The sequence below is a fragment of the Leptodactylus fuscus genome, chromosome 6, assembly GCF_031893055.1.
Source record: "Leptodactylus fuscus isolate aLepFus1 chromosome 6, aLepFus1.hap2, whole genome shotgun sequence".
Lineage (NCBI taxonomy): Eukaryota > Metazoa > Chordata > Amphibia > Anura > Leptodactylidae > Leptodactylus > Leptodactylus fuscus.
Genome location: NC_134270.1, coordinates 149,900,141 through 149,927,231, shown reverse-complemented (window position 1 = coordinate 149,927,231; position 27,091 = coordinate 149,900,141). Strand labels below are relative to the sequence as shown.

At 46.4% G+C, this 27,091-nt stretch overlaps 1 protein-coding gene across 1 annotated transcript in view; it reads right to left on the bottom strand.

Annotated features, from left to right (window-relative positions):
- The window catches only part of NECAB3 (N-terminal EF-hand calcium binding protein 3), a 65,028-nt gene that overhangs the window by 21,866 nt on the left and 16,071 nt on the right, over positions 1 to 27,091 (bottom strand). The window contains exon 5 of the mRNA XM_075277569.1: positions 14,980 to 15,077. Coding sequence (XP_075133670.1) covers positions 14,980 to 15,077 — 98 coding nt within the window. The remainder of the gene's footprint in view (positions 1 to 14,979; positions 15,078 to 27,091) is intronic.

The following is a 27,091-nucleotide window of genomic DNA, read 5'->3' as shown; positions in this document are numbered from 1 at the left end:
GAATAGGAGTGGAGCTGCAGTTCCAGATGCCACCACTACAGTGTACAGACCAGAAGCTGTATACAGTATACAGAGCGCTATACACTGTAGTGGTGGAGCCTGGAACTGTTACCCAGCTCCTGTTCACTTGAATAGGCGCAGGGCTGCTTCCGGCCGTATACCTAGTGTATGGCTTCTGGTGCCTGAAACAGCTGATCGGAATGGGGTCCGATCTGATACTCATGACCTGCCGTGAGTTACCTTCAGATCCTGGACAACTCCTTAAAGGTACAAATGTGCTGAAATATCTTGACGTCTCAGTCAGTTATGACCTTCATCAGATGCCATCGCTGTAACAATAACAGCACATAAGGAAGGAGCGTATGGTGCGTCGGTGTGTGGGCGGTAAGACCACTGGAGAGAAGTTCTGCACTCACTACTCCATGCTGACAATCTGAAAACAGAATTAGAAATATTCACTAGTTTATTGAAAAGAAAAAACTAATATCTTACATTGAAATAAATATTCAGACACTTTAGTTGAAGCAGCTTTGGCAGCGAGTGCAGTCTCCAGTCTTCTTGGGTGTGATGCACAAGGTCTGTATACCCGGATTTGTAAATTTGGGGCTATTTGGGCACTGATCATGGGCATTGCCGACAGGTCTCCGCTATATAATACTGTGGAGACCCAGGAGCTATGGCGGAGGAGAGGCTTCATTCTGGCTACTCTGCCATAAAGCCCAGATTGGTGGACTTTCTGCTTGGGTAGTTGACCACCAAGTGACTAGTTGATGATACCGTGTTATAACGGGCCCAGTTTGAGGACTGTTGTTGTTATTTTCCTACCCAAGGCAGGTTACATAGTTACATAATAGATTAGGTTGGATGAAGACATCAGTCCATCAAGTTCAACCTATAACCCTACAATCCTCTACAGTGTTGATCTATAGGAAGGCAAACAACCCCATGAGGCTGGTGCCAATTTCCCCATTTCAGGGGAAAAATTTGCAATTCAATCTGGCAGTTATCAGTATAGAACCCTGGACCAATGTGTCCTTAACAAAATTTAGAACCCATAATCCGTAATATTGTTCTGTTCTGGTCTATAGTCTCTCTCTCTGCCAAATCAGTATCTCTACGCTATGCTGAGGATGGCCCAATAGGCCGAAACAGCGCTGTTCATAGCTGGGAATCTGTTCCTTTTGGAATAGAAATACTAATTTGGCAATTAAATCCGCATCATGATTAATTAGACTTTTTAACTGAGTCATGCATGATGTTAAGGAGGCTGCCCTCTAGAGGGCGCCATACAGAGTGCACTGTTCTCCTAATTACATCTTGGAGAATAGATTTGCATATTTTTTACCCTGAATCCCTAGCGGAGCAGGAATGACTAGTAAGTCTCCGTACTGTCTATGTAGGAAAACACTCTCCCTGATGTGTACGATTATTCCCTGACCCTGGTCTATAGTCTCTCACTCTGCCAAATTAGTATCCCTGCGCTATGCTGAGGAGGTCCAATAGGCCGAAACAGCGCTGTCCATAGCTGGGAATCTGTTCCTTTTGGAATAGAAATACTAATTTGGCAATTAAATTCGCATCATGATTAATTAGACTTTTTAACTGAGTCATGCATGATGTTAAGGATGCTGCCCTCTAGAGGGCGTCATACAGAGTGCACTGTTCTCCTAATTACATCCTGGAGAATAGATTTGCATATTTTTTAACCTGTTCGAGAAAGGCATCCAGGCCTCTTTGGTGAGTAACCCCCGTGTAGACAGTTAGGTCTATACGTGGTTATTGTATCAATGCAATGTGTTATTGCTTTGTACCATGTTGGTGCTGCTTTTTGCAGGTCCAAGTGAAGACTTGGAACTTGGTGGCACCAAGATATTGTATCGCAGGGGTTGTAAGCCTAGATTCACATGACCGAGTTTCTCCTGGACACTATGGTGGGAGACAGACTTCTAGAATATGCTATTAGGAGTCCCTGCCTCCCCACAAAATACTGTCTTATATTATAATCACTACAGAACAGAATTTCAGGAGGCTAGGAAGCACGGATCTAGGCCAATTCTGGCACATCCCATTGTATCACCCTGAGCTGGCTTTTGTGCAAGGTTTGGGTTATTTTTGGGTAAAGGCTTGTTATATACAGAGGAGCCTTTGTTCCTTTTCAGAAGGTCTAGCTGCAAAGTGTTCCTGTCCAGTCCTCAGTGTCCAGCCTGGTGCAGAACAAAACACAGAAGGGCTGACCATGATTCAAGGCGACATCTACAGAGAAAGAATTGTTTCCTTCCATCTTGTACAAACTCTGACCAGTTGTGGTTACCGTATCTGAAGTACCATGACGTTCTGTGTACGCCTACTACGTCCTTTACCCAACAATCTAACTCAGTAAAATTTCGGTTCTAATATTTGGACGTTGGTGGTTTCTTTCTGACACGACTACGCGACAGGACCAGCCTATAACTTGTGGTTACCGTATCTGTAGTACCATGATGTTCTGTTGGCGCCTACTATGTCCTTCACTCTCGGTAAAATTTCAGTTCCGGTATTTGGACATTGGTGGTTTCTTTCTGACACGACTACGCGACAGCACCAGCTTACTGAATCATCGCAACTTTTTTTCCAGGTTTCACCCTATATAGGTTATGGAATACAGTTACAAAAAGAGACAACAATTTTACCATAGGGACTTCAATAAAGTAGAACACCGAGCAGCTCTATGAGTGCACAGTGTTCGAGGAGTCTTCCTAAATAGCTCTGTATGGTATCGCGGTTACTTGACTCTCTCCCGGGGACACCGACGGTTTAATTAATTGAAAGAAAATCCCACTCGAGGCAGAAATTTCTTAAACTGCTGCGTCTATTAATTCTCTACTGTATTTAGCATCAGTATAAATATGCAAAGTCTCTCCTATCCTCGGCTAAGTCTTGGCCCTAATAGGCTTGTGAAATTTCATACCATGCACTGTGGGCCGCTTTATAATGTCCCTGAGATGCTAATATAAATCCGCAGCAGTGGAAGTCCTGCCGAGACCACAGCTGAGACGGCTCTTCTGGATTCATAAGCCTCATTCATAGTTAATAATCCATCTAGAGGAAGGATGGGGGAGGGGTATTCCATGTAGCCTGCGCTGTACATCTACATAGATCATACATACAAAGCTCGTACGCCAAGTCAAAGGATCAGCCAAGGTAAAACTTTTTCTTGCACATATAAAAATATTGACAGAAACTGTATATGTTCCTACTTGATGATTTATGTTCGCGTAGGCAGAGGTTTGCAATTCCTAGTAGTCACGTAGAATCAGCGTCTGTCATAGATAATTACTGTCATGGGATAAACACGATATACAATACCTGCATTTGTAATATTTCCCGTCCTCCAGCTAAAAAAGACGGAATCTGTACATTAAAGCTCTTCAGTCTTCTTGTACATTGTTGAGATAAGAATTAGAAAAGCTAAGTGAAATAAAACATGGATTTGTGCTAGACCACTTGTGCTCTTACTCACTACTCCATGCTGTGCCTATGGGGTTCCATCAATACCATCATGGAGTGCTCTTTGGCCAGGGCCTCACATTCAGACAGGGGCATAGTTATAGGGTTGGGTACACAATGGAGTGGATAAAATAAGGAGTGGTGTGAGTCCAGTTGGTGGCTTTGCTTCAGCCATGGGAGTGTTACCTGTGTGGTGCTACAGGCCCCCCGGCCAGCCCATCACAGCTAACACACCCGGAGCCTTGACATTTTGGGTGCTGCATGGTCCAAGAAGAGACTAACTGTGCCTATATGTAACCCTAATCCTAACCCGCCTGGTTTGACGTGGACACGGCGAGTGATATGTCATACTAGCAGTCACAGAAGGGAGCGCCATCTATTGGAACCACAGGACCAGACACCATGAGGAGGTCCAAAAGAGTTAAGGAAAGGTGAGTATAAATGTTTTTCATTAAATTTTTTTCATCCCTCTTGGGCCTTCACCTATTATACTCTGGGGTCTGAAGGTACGCCTGAGTATAATAAGTTAATTCAATACATGTCATGGAGGCCATTTTAGTTCGAGCCTCCAAGTGTTCGGTTTCATTAAAAATCTAACAATTTGGGATATCCGGGTTGAACTTGACTCATGATGGAGTGGTTTGCCCATCTCTAGTCAGGACCCTACTAAGGTGCAACCCAGAACTTAGCACAACCACAAATGTGGCTCGAGGTGGGAGACTGTAAATAAACTTAGTCAATCCTGAATTTCCAAGCAAAGTAAGACTTTACCTAAGACACTGTTAGACCTGAGTTATCGTTGTGGTATTTCTGCACAAAACAGCAAAACTCCAATGAGTCAAATTGTTTATGGAAACCATGAACTCAACCCTTGAGGTATGGTCTGAGAGGTGACCAGGAATGGATCAGAAGCAGGACAGGAAAATTGTGGACTAGAAGAATGTCAACAACCAAACATTCCTAGGATCCATACAAGGACCAGACCAGGAGATGAACTAGAAAAAATAGCTCAGGACTATGTAGGAATCCTGAGAATGTGGTGGGAAATGAGCCAAGAAATTGAGCAAACATCTCTACTATGGATGACGATATAAAGGACTAGTAATAGGATTAGAAATCCAGGATCAGATGAAACAAATACTTAAACACAAATGACCCTGTGGCAATATCCCTTCTTATAGGGTCAAGGTTCATGGTCATAGCAGTGGCAGTGTCTATCTACTAGGCTTCATGTTCCTATTGGCAGGAATGGTCATGAAGATCATGAATGGGTCCATGTAGGATATTCCCATATAACTTCCGAGCTGACTCTACAGTAGACATGGAACAAATATATAAACTGTATTACCTTGTTAAGAGTTGTGTTATACAAGAACAATAGCTGGGAATTTTATTGGTATCATGACTGACACTGTAGGACACTATGGTGGTTTTACAGACACTTTGACATTGCTGTATGGGAACTACTATGGCAGTATAGGGGCTCCGTGCCCGGCATTACTACAGCTTGTATTGGTATCATCATTTAACATTTGTTTCATGCCCCGGCGTACAAAGAGAATATGAGATATCTGCTCGCTTCTGTACTAACACATCGCCTATCACTATATAGAAAGGCCTTCCATTACTTATAGGTGTAGACCCTGAAGACCCTGCTCCACTGTTTGCTAAAGGGTACTTCTTTTTCTTGCACAGTCACCTCCTTGTATAGAGAGGTAACAGGCATTGCTCCCTGGGAAAAGGTAAGTACAGTAGCTCTCCTCTAGATGGAATAAGGCAGTACCTCTAATGGCACCTGGTAAGTCACTATCCAATCTATTAAAGGATGTTGAAATATCACTTGTATACCAACAAAAAGAAAGGGCACAAGAAACCAGCCCTGCAGATAGATAGATTAGGATAGCCTTGCAGATAGATAGGTTAGGGTAGCCTCGCAGATAGATAGGTTAGGGTAGCTCCAAGATGGATAGATTAGGGTAGCCTCGCAGATAGATAGGTTAGGGTAGCCCCCAGATGCATAGGTTAGGGTAGCCTCGCAGATAGATAGATAGATTAGGGTAGCCTCGCAGACAGATAGGTTAGGGTAGCCTCGCAGATAGATAGGTTAGGGTAGCTCCCAGATGGATAGATTAGGGTAGCCTCACAGATAGATAGGTTAGGGTAGCTCCCAGATGGATAGATTAGGGTAGCCTCACAGATAGGTTAGGGTAGCTCCCAGATGGATAGGTTAGGGTAGCCCCAAGATGGATAGGTTAGGGTAGCCCCCCAGATAGATAGATTAGGGTAGCCTTGCAGATAGATAGGTTAGGGTAGCTCGCAGTTGGATAGGTTAGGGTAGCCCCCAGATGCGTAGATTAGGGTAGCCTCGCAGATAGATAGGTTAGGGTAGCCTTGCAGATAGATTAGGGTAGCCTCGCAGATAGATAGGTTAGGGTAGCCTCGCAGATAGATTAGGGTAGCCTCGCAGATAGATAGGTTAGGGTAGCTCCCAGATGGATAGATTAGGGTAGCCTCACAGATAGGTTAGGGTAGCTCCCAGATGGATAGGTTAGGGTAGCCCCAAGATGGATAGGTTAGGGTAGCCCCCCAGATAGATAGATTAGGGTAGCCTTGCAGATAGATAGGTTAGGGTAGCTCGCAGTTGGATAGGTTAGGGTAGCCCCCAGATGCGTAGATTAGGGTAGCCTCGCAGATAGATAGGTTAGGGTAGCCCCCAGATGCGTAGATTAGGGTAGCCTCGCAGATAGATAGGTTAGGGTAGCCTTGCAGATAGATAGGTTAGGGTAGCTCGCAGTTGGATAATTTAGGGTAGCCTCGCAGATAGATAGGTTAGGGTAGCCCCACAGATAGCTCATTTGCATATTGACATATTTCTGCAATGGAGGCAAAGGGGGAAAATATCATTTGAAAATATAATTAGATTCAGGTGACCCTAACCTATCTAATTGCTCGGCTGTGTTGACATGCTAGGTTCTGGTGGCAGACTCTCTTTAAGGAGTTGGACATTGACTTATAGGGTGGCTAAGATGGCAGGAGAGAGATAGTTTTCTTCCTTCTGGAGGAAAGCTAATTTGCATAGTATATGGGTTTCCGTGTCACTCAAGTTAGTGAATGGAGTCTCATTGTGACCCCAAGAGTACTGTGACTTTGGTTACGGCACTCTCGGAATCGCAGTTTGATTCTGTTCACTAGTATGAGTGAAGGAATCGCAAGGCGACCTGGTGATCTTAGGTTGCACAATGGGAATTGAGGCCAAAATCCCTGTATGGTCCTAGCCTAATTATCATGAAAGTGGTTTAGCTGTGACATGGGAAGGCCGACGAGCCTGAGATATGCTCTCACCTCTTCCAAGACCTCATTGCATTGCAGGATTGGTCAATACGTTCCATGTACTCTTGTGACCAGTAATATCCATTAAAATGCTCTTTGAGCGGTCTCTGCTCTCATCTCCCACAGCCACTGCAGCATTTCAATGCATACCCAATTACATTAGCATTTGGCAGTCATCTTTATGGATTATCCCCACGTCTGCGTCCAATTCTCCCCGCAGATACTATCGCAGTCACTGAATGGAATCAGATACTAGGTCACTCTCATTAAATGTTCACATTGTATTCACACAGGAATAATCTGGACCACAAAACCTTAGTAACATGGAGAAGGCTGGAATACAATACATCGTACCAGCTATATATAGAGGACAGATCGTGATAATGGAACTTCACATGACTCATCGCTCCCGGGATCTTTTAATTTAGATGAATTTTTTTGCATAACATTTTGCATAACATAACAGTGCGGGGTATAGTCGGATATTGATAGCTGATGTTGCTCTTTTTAATGGGGTAAATGAAGTAAAATAAAATTATCCTAAATTGTTCCCTTCCCTGGAGGGCTAGAATATGACGGTACAGAAGTATGCAAAAGTTTTAGGCAGAAGTGAAAAAAAGAATGCTACAAAGTAAGAATCCTTTCAGGAATAGAAGGGTTAATAGTTTGTCACTTAACAAAATGAAGTGAATGAAGAAATCGCATCACCGGCCACATGTTCATCCAAAAGCACCGACGGCACATGGATGAACATGGAAAATGGCCGACGAAAATGGCCGACGAACATGCGCTTTTGGATGAACATGTGGCCGGTGATGCAGTGAAGAGGCCGCTGGCAGAAGAAGACAGAGACATCGCTGGAGAGTTTTCGAAGTGCACAGGAGACGCCCCCTGATCTGTCTGAAAGCTCATTTACATATGGAAGAAATAAGAAATTTCTCAGGAATGGCGGCCTTTCTTAAGGCTATTCCAACATGTACCGTATATACTCGAGTATAAGCCGACCCGAATATAAGCTGAGGCCCCTAATTTTACCACAAAAAACTGGGAAAACTTATTGATTCGAGTATAAGCCGAGGGGGGGAAATGCAGCAGCTACTGGCAAATTTCAAAAATTAAAATGGTCGGAGATTTTGTGTGCAGTAGTTGCTGGGGAAGGGGAGGGGGTGTTTGGTTGTCTGTCTGCCCCTTCCCTGAGCTTGAGGACTGAATTTTTTCCCCCCACTTGGAATTCAGTCTGACTGAATATAGGGAATCTGCAGTGCTCCTATTAACCCCTTCCCAACGGTACAGGAGCAGTATAGATCCCCTATATTCAGTAGACACAGGGATACCTAATGTGTTTGTGTTTCACAGTCATTTTCTACTTTTACATGTATTCTAGGGAAAGAAGGGATTTAGAACTTTTACTTACTTTATTTTTTTATTATATTTTTTTAAACTTTTTTTTCACTATTTTATGGGAGATTCTATACATTACTATTTTGGCTGGTCATAGACCCCCCCCCCCCCAAAAAAAAAAAAAAAAAAAAAAAAAAAGTATTATTTTAGCTTGACTCGAGTATAAGCCGAGGGGGGCTTTTTCAGCACACAAATTGTGCTGAAAAATTTGGCCTATACTCAAGTATATACGGTACTTAATTAAAAAAGGGATTCTACTGATAGAATCCCTTAAACTCTAAGAAGCTAGCTGCTCCCTTTCTTACTGATGTCATTGTTGGGTTACATTTCCAAGCAGTCCTTGTTTTACAGATTCTTAGAGGGGGACATCACAGTGATAGACTATCTGGGAGAACCAAGAAAGTTATGGAAAGGAGGAACCTTTGATTGACCGGACGACAGAAAAAGATTCTAAAAAGTTGCCATGGCCGAGACAGCTTCTTTCAGTCTCAGAATCTAAAGACAAGGCAGTTTTGGAGCAGACGACATGCTGTGACCTTTATAGGTGGATCAATGTACTTTTATGAAGGTAGATCTTTAACTTTCGTTACTTTATGGGATACTTGAAAAGGTCACAACATGTCTTCTACTCATGGAAGATATGACATGGTTGTGTCTAGACTGGACGGCCAATCTCACCTCATGTCACATGTTCTTGTCTTTAGCTGTGTTTTCCTTGGAAATCTTAAGGAACATTTCCGTATATTCAGAAACTTTCAAAATTCTTAAAATACTGACGCAAGCAGTGCCAGCCGCGATATGCCAGATGGCGATATGCCAGATGGCGATATACATAAGATAGATGTCACCAATTCTGGAGGACTAGGTAACCTTCTACTGTGAATGGTGGTGGCCCCACTCATGATGGGAGATATCATGACAGGGAGGTACCGGCTTCTTGTTTTCTAGAAGAATATTGGCCATTGCCAATCCAGAACACATGAACACTTGGCTGGTCTGACAATACAAGACTATGGGGGAGATTGGATGGAATAGTTGTCAAATGAAAATGCATTTGGCCCAGTTATAGAAAATCTATGGCCTCTTTAAAATTTACACACTAACAAAAAATCAGTACAGTAAAATTTTTAGAAGTCCAAATTGGTTTCTGGTTCTACGATTAATCAACGCAAATGTGAACACACCCTAACAGAGGAACAGTGTGCTAGTGTGAACATAATGTAACACAGACATACTAGGACAGGTGACAAGAGTTCACCAACTCCTTTTATTATTATCTATTAATCGGCTCCACTGATTCTGGCACAGTTAGAATTTTTTCACTAGCCCCCACCATTCCTGAGCAATCAGTGCTGTTTAGTTTTGATGCCTGATATGCTGTTTAGGCTCTGCGCTGTTAGGTGGGCGGTGTCAGGCAGGGGGTGTGATTCAGAGCTCCAATCAGAGGCAGCCAGTGTCAGAGCTCAGAGTCACACCCCTTGTCTGCCCCTGCCTGACACCGCCCACCTGACAGTACAGAGCCTAAATAGTATATCAGGCACCAAAACTAACAGCAATGATTACTCAGGAATGGTGGGGACTAGAGAAACAATTCCAACTGTGCAGAATCAACGGATCAGCAGCTATAAACAGATACTAAGAATTGGAGTAACTGGAGGGGGTGAATGGTCCTCTTTAAGTGCATGCCATGTACATAGTGATGTTGAGGATCTCTCTTGCTATAAACCTCCTTTATTTGCCGATACACTTAAATAAAGTTAACAACATTTAGTTCCTGAGCAGAGCTGTCAAACATCCTTGGTGTAATACTGCTGCGTTCACACTTTTCTTCTTACATTGCTAGTGACCTATATTTTGCAGCCCTTTATGTAGACGCTCACTAGGGGTGCATTAATATATGTGCACAGCAGGGGACAGAGTCAGGCTTATTAAAAGACTGATAGTGCTAGAAAGAAATGATTCTGCACAGTGTCCGACCCATAAACTGTACATCACATAGTCTGAGACACTAAATTACCGAGCGTATCAGGTACAAATGGATGTGGACAGCACGATAGCATCTGAATTCTCGGAAATGGCAGAACTGGTGTTTCCAGAGACAATGCACAGATACAAAGGCAACCATAGAAATGGACAACAATGACCGCTTACAATGCTGATCTGCTGGGTTGTGCTGCAGAGCTGGGGTAATATGCTGGGGTCTGGTGACTCTAACCTATCTATCTGGAGGGCTAGATGATATGCTGTGGTCTGGTGACAGTAACCTATCTATCTGCAGGGCTGGGGTGATATGCTGGGGTCTGGTGACTCTAACCTATCTATCTGCAGGGCTGGGGTGATATGCTGTGGTCTGGTGACACTAACCTATCTATCTGCAGGGCTAGATGATATGCTGGGGTCTAGTGACACTAACCTATCTATCTGGAGGGCTAGATGATATGCTGTGGTCTGGTGACAGTAACCTATCTATCTGCAGGGCTGGGGTGATATGCTGGGGTCTGGTGACTCTAACCTATCTATCTGCAGGGCTGGGGTGATATGCTGTGGTCTGGTGACACTAACCTATCTATCTGCAGGGCTAGATGATATGCTGGGGTCTAGTGACACTAACCTATCTATCTGCAGGGCTAGGGTGATATGCTGGGGTCTGGTGACTCTAACCTATCTATCTGCAGGGCTGGGGTGATATGCTGTGGTCTGGTGACAGTAACCTATCTATCTGCAGGGCTGGGGTGATATGCTGGGGTCTGGTGACTCTAACCTATCTATCTGCAGGGCTGGGGTGATATGCTGTGGTCTGGTGACAGTAACCTATCTATCTGCAGGGCTGGGGTGATCTGCTGGGGTCTGGTGACTCTAACCTATCTATCTGCAGGGCTAGGGTGATATGCTGGGTTCTGGTGACCCTAACCTATCTATCTGGAGGGCTAGATGATATGCTGTGGTCTGGTGACAGTAACCTATCTATCTGCAGGGCTGGGGTGATATGCTGGGGTCTGGTGACTAACTTATCTATCTGCAGTGCTGGGGTTATATGCTGGGGTCTAGTGACTCTCACCTATCTATCTGGGGGCTGGGTGATATGTTTTGTGTTTGGTGACTCTAACCTATCTATCTTGGGGGCTGGGGTGATATCCCGGGGGTCTGCCATTACTGGACAGTCGGTACAACCTTACATTTAACTGTTGGTCAGTACAACCTTGTATTTAACTGGTCCAGCCAAATTCGCTCTTATGTCTTAAGAAGGCATCAAAGTTGATAACTGCCCGGAGAACACTTAATCAGATGTCAGCTATTCCTTCCAACCACCCTTATATACATGCACACTCAGCCAATTTCCATCTAATGTGTATAGGCACCATTAGTCTTAATCAATATAGTACGCTACGTTGGCTAGTATGACACATTGCAAACATGTCAGCAAGCAAGTCTTCATCCCGCCTGTAGACAACTCTTTGTCTATGGTCTCTGGGGTTTGTTCTTTAGACCTATGTTTGCCCCCTCCTGCTTTTGAAGAGAACATTCCAGGTCCTGTTGCTAGGCTGAAAATAACACGTCTTTGTGTTATAACTAATATTTAGCTTCAATCCGCCACATTGCTACAAAATTGTGTCAGTCCTTTGCTTCTCCGCCTCAGCCTGACACCGTGTGGGTGTATTATATACTTTGCTCCCCAAATCATTTCACTAACAACCATCCATAATTTGGAGAACAGATGAAGTGGAAGCCAGGGGACGGCGCGACCGATCATATCCAGGGAATTATCGCAAATTGCTTCTGCCGCCAGATAGATCAACTTTATGAAATATTAATCCGGAGGATTGTCCCCAAATATATAGGGAAGGAACAGCAAAGTTCTGGAAATACGTTTCATATTCTTCGACTTTTTGGTATTAGGGTAAAATCCTTGGAGACGTCTGTTTTTTTCTTCATTTTCACTTGCAACTGTATCAGCACAACATCTCCGAAAAGAAGTGATAAAAACGGATATTCCCTTCACAATAGTAGTGGATTATAATATAGGGATCGGACTGGGTTAACTATTACGTTTCAGCTATTGTCCAAAGCTGTCCATACACGTTGTCAACGTACGCTGTTCTTAACAATATCCTCTATACACGTGCACACTTGGTTCAGCAGAGTGTGCATGTGTTTTCAATAGGGAAAGGGGATTAAGCCACTACTAGATATCTAGATCTTCCTTGAGAACAAAGAATAACCCCGCTGCTGTACAGCTCGTCCGTGGCTGGATTTACAGGGACTCCTTAGCGTTATCCATGATGTTAGGAGTCCCTAAATGGACAAAAATGGAGTATGACCTATATTTTGATGGACGTTACAACGGATCGGTCATATGAATAGTCCCCGTTCACATGAATGAATATTAAATAAAAGGGGCTGACACATGTCCGACTATGACAGTACCTCCCCCATCCTCCACCCATGGGTAAACATTGGCAAAAGTAATGGTACCAATATCTCTGGAACGGCTGAATTTAACCAAAACAATAAAATCACTTAGGGATCACATTCAATTTGATCTTCTGATCGCTAATATAAAACTAAGGCAGCATTCACACTGAGTAACGCTGGCGCTTTTTGTGCTTATTTTGGCACGTAGCGCCGCGCAAACGTGGCGCTATGTGCCAAAATAAGCACAAAAAACGCCAGCGTTACTCAGTGTGAATGCTGCCTTAGGTTGTGTTATGACTGTGATACATGAGGCAGGACCTAATAGGGAGACTATAATAGCAGACCTGGGAGCGTTGATCAGGCAGCCATGACAATACATTGAAAAAGTAGAAAAAAATACTTGCCACTCACCCAGTGCATAAAATCCAAACTTTATTGTTGAAGTCCAAGTAAAAATACATACACGGGAGGAGGCACACTCAGAGGAAGAGCTCTTCCTCTGAGTGTGCCTCCTCCCATGTATGTATTTTTACTTGGACTTCAACAATAAAGTTTGGATTTTATGCACTGGGTGAGTGGCAAGTATTTTTTTCTACTTTTTCATATTTTCTGTGCATGTTATTCTGCTCTGAGCACCACCCATTAACATTGCTATTTTTTCATCCCCATTGAAGTTGTTATGTGTTTTGAGTAGTGCCACCTAACTTCACATTTATGACAATACATTGACATCACTCAATTGCAGCCCTGGGGACTGATGAAGGAAAACAGACAGTCAGGAACTCCTAAAGTGCCCCAGCCAATAGCGATGGGCCGGGAATCTGAGTTATCTCTAGTCATGAGCAGAGGAGTGTCAGGTGTAGGTTGCAGCTGACACCCGCTGAGGATGGTGCCGGCTGATCTGCCATACCTACATTTAGGTCATAGAACATTAGAGGGGTTTTCCCATCTCAGTGTTTCAAAAGTCTGCCTGCAGTCTTTTCTTCTCACTTCCTATATTTTTCTCCCTCCTCCTCCCTCTTACTGAACGGGTTTGAGAGGGATCACAATACTTATACAGATCAGATAATATACAGATGCTTGTACAGATTGGACTCAGGGTTATCTGTGTGTTTACATAGAGAGATAACAGACTCTGCTTTATCAGCAAACTGCAATTAGCTGAACTGATTGTCCTACCAGCAAGAACAGTGAGTGACGTCACTTGTCCTATAGGTCTGTGGTTATAGAAAGGCTGTGTAAACAATGGGAGGAATAAGTTTACATAGCAGGAAAACAAAGCAGAATTTCTAAAGCAATATATTAAGGAAAAGTCTCCAATTTACATAAGCTACAAGTACAGTATAGATAGGATCCTTGAGATGGGACCATCACTTTAAGCCTTTACGTAGCATTCCATAAAAGCACAGCGTGGTGTGGGAACAAGTTATTTACAGCTTATAGAATTCTATGGGTATGTTCTGGACCTCTTTGTGCTTCCAAATATTCCAAAATGTACCCAAAGACTTTGGATTCTGCATGAAAAAAATTATGGGATGGTACATATATTTAATATTTAGTACATAAGATTTCTATGGAAGAACAGGGTGCCTCTCAGAGACACCATACTGCACCACAAGACATGATAAAGTTGCCAGTCAGGTTTTTGCCCAAAAATTTGCAACTTTTTTCCGCTTATAACACCTTCTTGAAAATGGACATGTTGCGAGTGGGGCATGAACGTATCCACTGATCCCACCAGATTTAGTATCATTTAATGAACTAGTTGGTTACTCCATAATGAGAAGCAGTCACATTCTCTATTAGGCTACATCAGACTTCACTCTTCTATACCACGGAACCAGCGTACGGTCCACAGATTCACCACTTCTACAATGCCACAATAACCCTACTTGAATGAAGCGATCAACCAGATCTTGTTTTTTTATCTGGACACGTTGGGTCACTTATCTTTTAGAATGAGTTGACAGTATCAGGACCAAGAAACCGGGAAGTGTCCCCCAACAATATGGATGAAGCAGTGCCAACTGGGCTCTATACATGCTGTAACACACATAGCGCATACATTCACCTCCTACTCATGGAAAAAGTCACTTTATAACTCATTTTGCAAGACTAAGGCCGGCTGGAAATATGCGTCATGGAAACAATAACACATCGACGCGAGAAAGACAAGCCCAGATTGCTACCAACATGGAACCAAATACTCATTACATTCCTCACTATATAGTTGCAAAATTAATCATTAGCACAAAAATATATCTTTTTTTTTATCATGGATTGATATTTTTTCCATTTCTCACCATTGAATAGTGATGGAAATAATCAGTAATACTCCTGTTTACTCACCAGTTTGGTTTTATCCATAGCTGTCAGTATAGTCACATTGAGATTCTGCAGGGCCGCCAGGACGTTCTTGTATTCTCCCAAATATTCCGAGAAATAATCTGTAACACATGAGCAACCATCAATGGCACGTATATATTTGGGGTATGACATCAAAGACCAATTCCAACTTTTTTTGGTAGTCTTAAAATTTCAAAGTCTCCTAATAAATCCTGATGTCATATAGAGACATATGGATATTGTTTCCTTTATTCGTGTGGCATCCAAGAGAAAACTAAATGGTGGTATGTGCCAGGTGTACGACAGAGATAAGAGACATTGCTTTTGATGTAGGATACTCTAAACAGCATCCCATGGAGTCCTTCCGGGACTGTAGTAAAAAAAATGTAGGGACACCATATAGGTCCTGCCTTCCTATTACATCCTGCCCATCCATTTAAAGTATATGAAGTTTGGGACACAATATAGTGAGAGCTGCAGGTTGCACAATCATGGGGATAACAGGAATATATTTGCAACAGAGGCATGAATTTTTATGGGGAAAAGAGCATTATATTCAGATGAGCCTGATCTAAGTATGCTTCTGGTTTAGGCCCGGTCACATCTGTGTTTGGTATTCCATTTAGGGAGTCAGCTTGGGGATCGGAAACCTATACACATTAAAGAGCAGTTAGCTAAGAAACCACATGGACCCCATAGACCAGTGATGGCGAACCTTTTAGAGACCGAGTGCCCAAACTGCAACCCAAAATCCACTAATTTATCACAAAGTGCCAACACAGCAATTTAACCTTAATAATGTACGGATCCACTATTGCCCAAAAAATATAGACCCGCAAAATATGGTCATACGAATGGGGCTTTATAGAGCTTTCTGCTCCACTGTGACCCTCACAGTCCAATCTGCTGCACAGTGACCTCCAAACAGTATAATCTGCTGCACAGTGACCTCCAAACAGTACAATCAGTTCCACAGTGGTCCCCGCACAGTATAATCTGTTCCACAGATGGGTGCCCAAAGAGAGGGCTCTGAGTGCTACCTCTGGCACCTGTGCCATAGGTTCGCCATCACGGCCATAGACTATAATGAGGTCCGTGTGGTTTCCGCATGAAACATGTGGAGAGAAAAGTGCTGCTTTCTCTCCGCATCTTTCATGCAGAAACTGAGCGGAAATCACACGGACCCCATTAGTCTATGTGGTCCATGTGTTTTTTTTAGGCAACCTCTTTTTAATGTGCATAGGTTTCAATTTGGGGGGGGTCCCCAAGTGGACTCCCTGAATGGAAACCCGAACGCTGACGTGAGTCTGCTTGAACCTGGTGACAGGCGCCCTTCAAATGTACATAAATTGTAAGCGGGGGTTTCTGAACAGCATTCCTCTCCTATACCAGGGAATGGGTTAAAGTGAGTCAGGCGCTTCATTAAATCCACATTTCCCCAGAGAGGTGCTATAGGGTTAGGTGTTTGATGAAATTCTGCTAGATCAGATGTAACAAGGATGCTGGATCTTGAAATCAGCAAGTGAGTATAAAGCGGCAGCCCGAGGCGGGAGATGGAGGATCAAAACACAGCTCGGAGCACTGACTAATCCTACAAATGATGATCCTAGCAGAGCCGGGGCCATCTAATATATATTCGCTGCCAGTTATGGACAGTAATAGCAAAGATCTAGAGACAGTATCAGAGCAAACATGCTTAGAGCTGCGACGCTTACTCACTGGATATTCCTGTCACCGTCCTGACAAGTCTATTTTAGTAAATACTTAATATCTCCTCTGCAATAACAATTCTGAAGCATCTTATCTTATCACTGTGTTGTGCTGTCCCTCTATTACTCCTCCTAGAAATGATGTCTATGTAAATGGTTGGCCATCCATTTGCGTCCATGGCAGGACACCCCCCACCCTTGACAAGGGGAATGGTTATTTATAAATTTCTGGGAGGAATAACATAGGAATGGTTCAGCATAAATTTCTAAGAAAAAAACTCAAGATTTACACATGCTAGATGAGGCAACCACATGGGCATCCAATTTCTATTCAGTTGAGGGCCAACCAGATGCAAAATACACATTTGGACAATTGGGGATTGTCTAAACCCCCAGCAGATGAAGCATATTAAGGGGGTTATAAAGGGATTGTGATCTACTTTCTTCCTCCAGGGATCTATTTGGGTCGAACCTCAGGTTTCCAATACTGGTTCTGACTCTGGGTCGTGATTGGAACCAGTACTAGAGAAAGGCGAACTGGTTCATAACAAGCCATTACAAATCTTTTGGGTTTGCCATCCACTCTCCAGACTCTGGAGTATATTAAGTGGAGGTCCAGGAGAGGTTTGCTAATGTAATAATCACTGATGATACTCACCTTCCTCTGTTCTGGGCTCTCTCACGATGTCCAGTGTTCATACCCTAGCATCTTCAGTCCACTTCTGGTCTCCTCTGTGACATCATGGGCCCTGGGGAACCACTGAGACCCATGATAGGGTCTGTCATGATACTTGAGGCTGGAAGAGGTCTGAAAAGGACTGAAGACACCCAGATGCTCACCGTGCGCCATGAGGGTGCCCAGGAGAGGCGAGGAAGGTGAGTATCAGTGATTTTCTATTTTACCTCCTTGGACCTCCACTTATTATACCCCAGAGCATAATGAAAGCACTTTCAGTTCAGAACCAAATTTAGTCTGAAACAAAACTAGTGGTCAATTATTCATAAAATGAATCTCGTAAGATTCACCCACATCTGCCCAGCACCAAGTTAATCCACTTCCACCCTCATCTCCTGTGCTCATTGGTATTTACCTTTACTATGGGGGCTGGAAGACTGGATTATTATAAGAGTAAAGCCCGTCCCCATAATATAGGTAACTACCAGTGAACATGGAAGAGGAGGAAGGAGGCAGAGCGACTTAGGGGTTGGGTACTGGCTCCAATCATCAGAAATCCATGGTTGAGCCTGAAAAGAATCAGTTGATTGTTGAAGGTGCACCGCAATGTAATAGTCATGACTAGAGATGAGCGAACACTAAAATGTTCGAGGTTCGAAATTCGATTCGAACAGCCGCTCAATGTTCATGTGTTCGAATGGGTTTCGAACCCCATTATAGTCTATGGGGAACAGATACTCGTTAAGGGGGAAACCCAAATCCGTGTCTGGAGGGTCACCAAGTCCACTATGACACCCCAGGAAATGATGCCAACACCTCTGGAATGACACTGGGACAGCAGGGGAAGCATGTCTGGGGGCATCTAACACACCAAAGACCCTCTATTACCCCAACATCACAGCCTAACAACTACACACTTTACACACTCAATACCACCTCTCTGACAGTAGGAAAACACCTTGAAACATGTGTATTTGGCACTTGCAGTGAGGAGAGCTTGTCACCAGCAGTGAATTTGGCCCTTGTAGTAAGTTGAGGTTGGCACCAACATTTGTTTTGAAAATCAGGGTGGATTGAGCCTCTAACCAGCAGAGTTTGGGCAAATTCATGGTGGAGGGAGCCTCTAAAAAACCCCAGTTTGGACCAATTCATGGTGGAGGGAGCCTCTAAAAACCCCAGTTTGGACCAATTCATGGTGGAGGGAGCCTCTAACCAGCCCAGTGTGGGCAAATTCATGGTGGAGGGAGCCTCTAAAAAACCCAGTTTGGACCAATTCATGGTGGAGGGAGCCTCTAACCAGCCCAGTTTGGGCAAATTCATGGTGGAGGGAGCCTCTAAAAAACCCAGTTTGGACCAATTCATGGTGGAGGGAGCCTCTAACCAGCCCAGTTTGGGCAAATTCATGGTGGAGGGAGCCTCTAAAAAACCCAGTTTGGACCAATTCATGGTGGAGGGAGCCTCTAACCAGCCCAGTTTGGGCAAATTCATGGTGGAGGGAGCCTCTAAACAGCCCAGTTTGGGCAAATTCATGGTGGAGGGAGACTCTAAACAGCCCAGTTTGGGCAAATTCATGGTGGAGGGAGCCTCTAACCAGCCCAGTTTGGACCAATTAATGGTGGAGGGAGCCTCTAACCAGCCCAGTTTGGGCAAATTCATGGTGGAGGGAGCCTCTAAACAGCCCAGTTTGGACCAATTCATGGTGGAGGGAGCCTCTAAAAAACCCAGTTTGGACCAATTCATGGTGGAGGGAGCCTCTAAACAGCCCAGTTTGGGCAAATTCATGGTGGAGGGAGCCTCTAACCAGCCCAGTTTGGACCAATTCATGGTGGAGGGAGCCTCTAACCAACCCAGTTTGGGCAAATTCATGGTGGAGGGAGCCTCTAAACAGCCCAGTTTGGACCAATTCATGGTGGAGGGAGCCTCTAAAAAACCCAGTTTGGACCAATTCATGGTGGAGGGAGCCTCTAAACAGCCCAGTTTGGGCAAATTCATGGTGGAGGGAGCCTCTAACCAGCCCAGTTTGGACCAATTAATGGTGGAGGGAGCCTCTAAACAGCCAAGTTTGGACCAATTCATGGTGGAGGGAGCCTCTAAAAACCCCAGTTTGGACCAATTCATGGTGGAGGGAGCCTCTAACCAGCCCAGTTTGGGCAAATTCATGGTGGAGGGAGCCTCTAAACAGCCCAGTTTGGGCAAATTCATGGTGGAGGGAGCCTCTAACCAGCCCAGTTTGGACCAATTAATGGTGGAGGGAGCCGCTAAACAGCCCAGTTTGGACCAATTCATGGTGGAGGGAGCCTCTAAAAACCCCAGTTTGGACCAATTCATGGTGGAGGGAGCCTCTAAAAAACCCAGTTTGGACCAATTCATGGTGGAGGGAGCCTCTAACCAGCCTAGTTTGGACCAATTAAAGGTGGAGGGAGCCTCTAAACAGCCAAGTTTGGACCAATTCATGGTGGAGGGAGCCTCTAAAAACCCCAGTTTGGACCAATTCATGGTGGAGGGAGCCTCTAACCAGCCCAGTTTGGGCAAATTCATGGTGGAGGGAGCCTCTAAACAGCCCAGTTTGGGCAAATTCATGGTGGAGGGAGCCTCTAACCAGCCCAGTTTGGACCAATTAATGGTGGAGGGAGCCGCTAAACAGCCCAGTTTGGACCAATTCATGGTGGAGGGAGCCTCTAAAAACCCCAGTTTGGACCAATTCATGGTGGAGGGAGCCTCTAAAAAACCCAGTTTGGACCAATTCATGGTGGAGGGAGCCTCTAACCAGCCTAGTTTGGACCAATTAAAGGTGGAGGGAGCCTCTAAACAGCCAAGTTTGGACCAATTCATGGTGGAGGGAGCCTCTAAAAACCCCAGTTTGGACCAATTCATGGTGGAGGGAGCCTCTAACCAGCCCAGTTTGGGCAAATTCATGGTGGAGGGAGCCTCTAAACAGCCCAGTTTGGGCAAATTCATGGTGGAGGGAGCCTCTAACCAGCCCAGTTTGGACCAATTAATGGTGGAGGGAGCCTCTAAACAGCCAAGTTTTGGGAAATTCATGGTGGAGGGAGCCTCTAACCAGCCCAGTTTGGACCAATTCATGGTGGAGGGAGCCTCTAAACAGCCCAGTTTGGGCAAATTCATGGTGGAGGGAGCCTCTAAAAAACCCAGTTTGGACCAATTCATGGTGGAGGGAGCCTCTAACCAGCCCAGTTTGGACCAATTAATGGTGGAGGGAGCCTCTAAACAGCCAAGTTTGGACCAATTCATGGTGGAGGGAGCCTCTAAAAACCCCAGTTTGGACCAATTCATGGTGGAGGGAGCCTCTAACCAGCCCAGTTTGGGCAAATTCATGGTGGAGGGAGCCTCTAACCAGCCCAGTTTGGACCAATTAATGGTGGAGGGAGCCGCTAAACAGCCCAGTTTGGACCAATTCATGGTGGAGGGAGCCTCTAAAAAACCCAGTTTGGACCAATTCATGGTGGAGGGAGCCTCTAAACAGCCCAGTTTGGGCAAATTCATGGTGCAGGGAGCCTCTAACCAGCCCAGTTTGGACCAATTCATGGTGGAGGGAGCCTCTAACCAGCCCAGTTTGGGCAAATTCATGGTGGAGGGAGCCTCTAAACAGCCCAGTTTGGACCAATTCATGGTGGAGGGAGCCTCTAAAAAACCCAGTTTGGACCAATTCATGGTGGAGGGAGCCTCTAAACAGCCCAGTTTGGGCAAATTCATGGTGGAGGGAGCCTCTAACCAGCCCAGTTTGGACCAATTAATGGTGGAGGGAGCCTCTAAACAGCCAAGTTTTGGGAAATTCATGGTGGAGGGAGCCTCTAACCAGCCCAGTTTGGACCAATTCATGGTGGAGGGAGCCTCTAAACAGCCCAGTTTGGGCAAATTCATGGTGGAGGGAGCCTCTAAAAAACCCAGTTTGGACCAATTCATGGTGGAGGGAGCCTCTAACCAGCCCAGTTTGGACCAATTAATGGTGGAGGGAGCCTCTAAACAGCCAAGTTTGGACCAATTCATGGTGGAGGGAGCCTCTAAAAACCCCAGTTTGGACCAATTCATGGTGGAGGGAGCCTCTAACCAGCCCAGTTTGGGCAAATTCATGGTGGAGGGAGCCTCTAAACAGCCCAGTTTGGGCAAATTCATGGTGGAGGGAGCCTCTAACCAGCCCAGTTTGGACCAATTCATGGTGGAGGGAGCCGCTAAACAGCCCAGTTTGGACCAATTCATGGTGGAGGGAGCCTCTAAAAACCCCAGTTTGGACCAATTCATGGTGGAGGGAGCCTCTAAAAAACCCAGTTTGGACCAATTCATGATGGAGGGAGCCTCTAACCAGCCCAGTTTGGGCAAATTCATGGTGGAGGGAGCCTCTAAACAGCCCAGTTTGGGCAAATTCATGGTGGAGGGAGCCTCTAACCAGCCCAGTTTGGACCAATTCATGGTGGAGGGAGCCTCTAAAAACCCCAGTTTGGACCAATTCATGGTGGAGGGAGCCTCTAAAAAACCCAGTTTGGACCAATTCATGGTGGAGGGAGCCTCTATCCAGCCCAGTTTGGACCAATTAATGGTGGAGGGAGCCTCTAAACAGCCAAGTTTGGACCAATTCATGGTGGAGGGAGCCTCTAAAAACCCCAGTTTGGACCAATTCATGGTGGAGGGAGCCTCTAACCAGCCCAGTTTGGGCAAATTCATGGTGGAGGGAGCCTCTAAACAGCCCAGTTTGGGCAAATTCATGGTGGAGGGAGCCTCTAACCAGCCCAGTTTGGACCAATTAATGGTGGAGGGAGCCGCTAAACAGCCCAGTTTGGACCAATTCATGGTGGAGGGAGCCTCTAAACAGCCCAGTTTGGGCAAATTCATGGTGGAGGGAGCCTCTAACCAGCAGAGTTGGTGGAAATCAGGGTGGAGGGAGCCTCTAACCAGCAGAGTTGGGGGAAATCAGGGTGGAGGGAGCCTAGTATTAGCAGAATTGTGCAACGCTTATGGTGGATGAGTATGAGGATGCGGAGGAATTGGAGAGGTTGAGTACAGACATGGAGTTTCATGTTGGGGTGCTTTACACAGGTGGGCACAAAAATGACGGCTCTACCCAGTGGTGGTTCATTTTTATCAAAGTGAGCCGGTCGGCACTCTCAGCTGACAGACGGGTGCGCTTGTCAGTGATGATGCCACCGGCTGCACTGAACACCCTCTCAGATAGGACGCTGGCGGCAGGACAGGACAGCACCTCCAAGGCATATAGGGCAAGTTCAAGCCACAGGTCCAACTTCGACACCCAATACGTGTAGGGCGCAGAGGGGTCGGAGAGGACAGGGCTGTGGTCGGAAAGGTATTCCCGCAACATGCGCCTATACTTCTCACGCCTGGTGACACTAGGACCCTCCGTGGCGGCACTTTGGCGAGGGGGTGCCATCAAGGTGTCCCAGACCTTAGACAGTGTGCCCCTCGTTTGTGTGGACCGGTGAGAACTTGGTTGCCTACTGGAGGAACTGCCCTCCCTGCCGCCAACGTCACATGCTGGAAACATCTCCATCATATTCTGCACCAATTGCCTGTGGCAAGCATTGATGCGATTGGCCCTCCCCTCTACCGGAATAAAAGACGAGATGTTGTTTTTATACCGGGGGTCAAGGATAGCAAAGATCCAGTACTGGTTGTCCTCCATGATTTTGACAATACGCTTGTCGGTTGTAAAGCACCCCAACATGAACTCAGCCATGTCTGCCACAGTGTTAGTTGGCATGACTCCTCTGGCCCCACCGGAAAGTTCAATCTCCATTTCCTCCTCATCCTCCATGTCTACCCATCCGCGCTGCAACAATGGGACGATTCGAAGTTGCCCGGAAGCCTCCTGTATCACCATCACATCATCGGACAACTCTTCTTCCTCCTCCTCCTCCTCCTCCTCCTCCTCCATTAAACGCAGTGAAGCGGACAGATGTGTGGACCTACTCTCCAGCTGTGACGGATCGGATGCTATCCCTAACTCCTCTGTGTGATCTGAGTTATCCCTGATGTCAATCAGGGATTCTCTCAGAACACACAAGAGCGGGATTGTAAGGCTCACCATCGCATCCTCAGAGCTCACCCTCCTTGTGGACTCCTCAAAGACCCGTAGGATGTCACAAAGGTCTCTCATCCATGGCCACTCATGGATGTGAAACTGAGGCAGCTGACTTTGTGGCACCCTAGGGTTTTGTAGCTGGTATTCCATCAAAGGTCTCTGCTGCTCAACCACTCTATTCAACATCTGAAACGTTGAGTTCCAGCGTGTGGGGACGTCGCACAAAAGCCGGTGTTGTGGCACATGCAGGCGTTGCTGGAGAGATTTTAAGCTAGCAGCAGCTACTGTCGACTTGCGAAAGTGGGCGCACATGCGCCGCACTTTCACCAGTAGCTCTGGAACATTGGGGTAGCTCTTTAGGAAACATTGCACCACTAGGTTGAAGACGTGGGCCAGGCATGGAACATGTTGGAGTCCGGCAAGCTCCAGAGCTGCTACCAGGTTCCGGCCGTTATCACAAACGACCATGCCTGGGCCCAGGTGCAGCGGCTCAAACCATATTGCCGTCTCATCGAGGAGGGCATCCCTCACCTCGGAGGCAGTGTGCTGTCTGTCCCCCAAGCTGATCAGCTTCAGCACAGCCTGCTGACGTCTACCAACGCCAGTGCTGCAACGTTTCCAACTCGTAGCTGGGGTCAATCTAACAGCGGAGGAGGAGGCGGTGGCGGAGGAGGAGGCGGTGGCGGAGGAGGAGGCGGTAGAGGAGGAGGAGGAGGGGGGTGTTCTTCTCGTGTCCCTGCCAGGAATGTTAGGCGGGGAGACGAGGTACACCGGGCCAGTTTGGGAAGCAGTCCCAGCCTCAACTACATTCACCCAGTGTGCCGTCAGTGAAATGTAGCGTCCCTGTCCGCATGCACTTGTCCACGCGTGGTCAAGTGGACCTTTGTGCAAAGCGCGGAACTAAGGGCCCGCCTGATGTTGAGTGACACGTGCTGGTGCAAGGCGGGGACGGCACACCGGGAGAAGTAGTGACGGCTAGGGACGGCATAGCGAGGTGCCGCAGTTGCCATCAGGTCCAGGAAGGCGGGAGTTTCAACAAGCCGGAACGCCAACATCTCCTGGGCCAGCAGTTTAGCGATGTTGGCGTTCAAGGCTTGCGCGTGTGGGTGGTTAGCAGTGTATTTCTGCCGCCGCTCCAATGTCTGAGAGATGGTGGGTTGTTGTAAAGAAACGCCTGATGGTGCCTTTGATGGTGCAGGAGAAGGAGATAAGACAGGACCAGGGGAGGATGAGGTAGAAGTCAACAAAGTGGCGGAGGCAGATGAAGTGGTGTCCTGGCTCGTCCTCTGGAGTGCATCGCCAGCACAGTCAGCAGTGGCAGTGGCAGAGGCAGAGGCAGTGGCAGTGGCGTGAACGGCAGGCGGCCTTTGTCCTGCCGTTGCTGCCTGCCACTGATTCCAGTGCTTGGATTCCAAATGACGGCGCATTGAAGTGGTGGACAGGTTGCTCTTCTCAGAGCCCCTAATCAATTTCGAGAGGCAAATTGTGCAGACAACACTATATCTGTCCTCGGCGCATTCCTTGAAAAAACTCCACACCTTCGAGAAACGTGCCCTCGAGGTGGGAGTTTTTCAGGGCTGGGTACGAACTGGAACATCTTGGGAGATTCCGGGTGTGGCCTGGCTTCGCCTAAGCTGCTGACCTCTGCCTCTGCCTCTAGCTACCCTTTTTGGTGCTGCACCTGCCTCAACATCCACACTACTTTCCCCGCTTGACATCCCCCCTGTCCAGGTCGGGTCAGTGTCCTCATCATCCACCACTTCCTCTTCCAACTCCTGTCTCATCTCCTCCTCCCGCACAATGCGCCGGTCAACTGGATGCCCTGACGGCAACTGCGTCACATCATCGTCGATGAGGGTGGGTTGCTGGTCATCCACCACCAAATCGAACGGAGATGGAGGAGACTCTAGTGTTTGAGCATCTGGACACAGATGCTCCTCTGTTAGGTTCGTGGAATCGTGACGTGGAGAGGCAGGTTGAGGGACAATGAAAGGAGCGGAGAACAGCTCTGGGGAGCAGGGACAGTTTGGGTTATTGTTCTGTAAAGCTTCGGAATTTTGGGAGGAAGGAAGACAAGACTGTTGGGTAATAGGAGGAGAGGAGGCAGAGTCTGACTGGCTGCTGGACAATGTGCTGTAAGCGTTCTCTGACAGCCATTGCAAGACCTGTTCCTGGTTCTCGGGCCTACTAAGGTTTGTACCCTGCAGTTTAGTTAATGTGGCAAGCAACCCTGGCACTGTGGAGTGGCGCAATGCTTGCTGCCCCACAGGAGTAGGCACGGGACGCCCTGTGGCTTCACTGCTACCTTGCTCCCCAGAACCATTCCCCCGACCTCGCCCACGGCCTCGTCCACGTCCCTTTCCGGGAGCCTTGCGCATTTTGAATTCCTAGTTAGAAATTGGCACTGTATACCAGTAGTAAAAATTGTGGGTGCACGTAACCCCAATATATTCTTTGAATTACCAGTCAGAAACTGGCACTATATGGCAGTAGCAAGAAATGAGGGTATTTGTATTCCCAATATATTCTTTGAATTCCCAGTCAGACAATGGCACTGTATACCAGTAGTAAAAATTGTGGGTGCACGTAACCCCAATATATTCTTTGAATTCCCAGTCAGACACTGGCACTATATGGCAGTAGCAAGAAATGAGGGTATTTGTATTCCCAATATATTCTTTGAATTCCCAGTCAGACAATGGCACTGTATACCAGTAGTAAAAATTGTGGGTGCACGTAACCCCAATATATTCTTTGAATTCCCAGTCAGACAATGGCACTGTATACCAGTAGTAAAAATTGTGGGTGTATATAGCCCCAATTCTATTGCTAGGGGACTTGCAGGGTATTTCTGGGGTGAAGGTGGGGGGGCACACCGTTGGAACGGGTATCGGGGTATATATCGGGTATACGGGAATACACTGACAGTGTATTCCATTCAGGATCCTGGGAAAGCTGGGTTGCGGCGATTGAGCCCGTCAGTGCCACGTTACACTGACAAGCTTCTCCCTGGAATTTAGCTCTTACAAGAGCTGTTGGTTGTCTTCTCCTTCCTATCCTAGCCTGTCCCTGCCTACCCAGAATCTAAGCCCTAGCTAGCTGGACGGAAACCTCCGTCCTCGGTGAATTGCAAGCTCAGAATGACGCGAAGCTGGGCGGCGCTGTTCTTTTAAATTAGAGGTCACATGTTTTCGGCAGCCAATGGGTTTTGCCTACTTTTTTCAACGTCACCGGTGTCGTAGTTCCTGTCCCACCTACCCTGCGCTGTTATTGGAGCAAAAAAGGCGCCAGGGAAGGTGGGAGGGGAATCGAGTAATGGCGCACTTTACCACGCGGTGTTCGATTCGATTCGAACATGCCGAACAGCCTAATATCCGATCGAACATGAGTTCGATAGAACACTGTTCGCTCATCTCTAGTCATGACCTATTATAAGGATTTGCAATCATAATAAATTGGTAGAAAACCCCTTCATAGGGAGTCTGTCACCAGAACCAGCATATCACCCAGCCCTGCAGATAGATAGGTTACTGACACCAGACCCCAGCATATCACCCCAGCCCTGCAGATAGATAGGTTAGTGTCATCAGACCCCAGCATATCAACCCAGCCCTGCAGATAGATAGGTTAGTGTCACCAGAACCCAGTATATCACCCAGCCCTGCAGATAGATAGGTT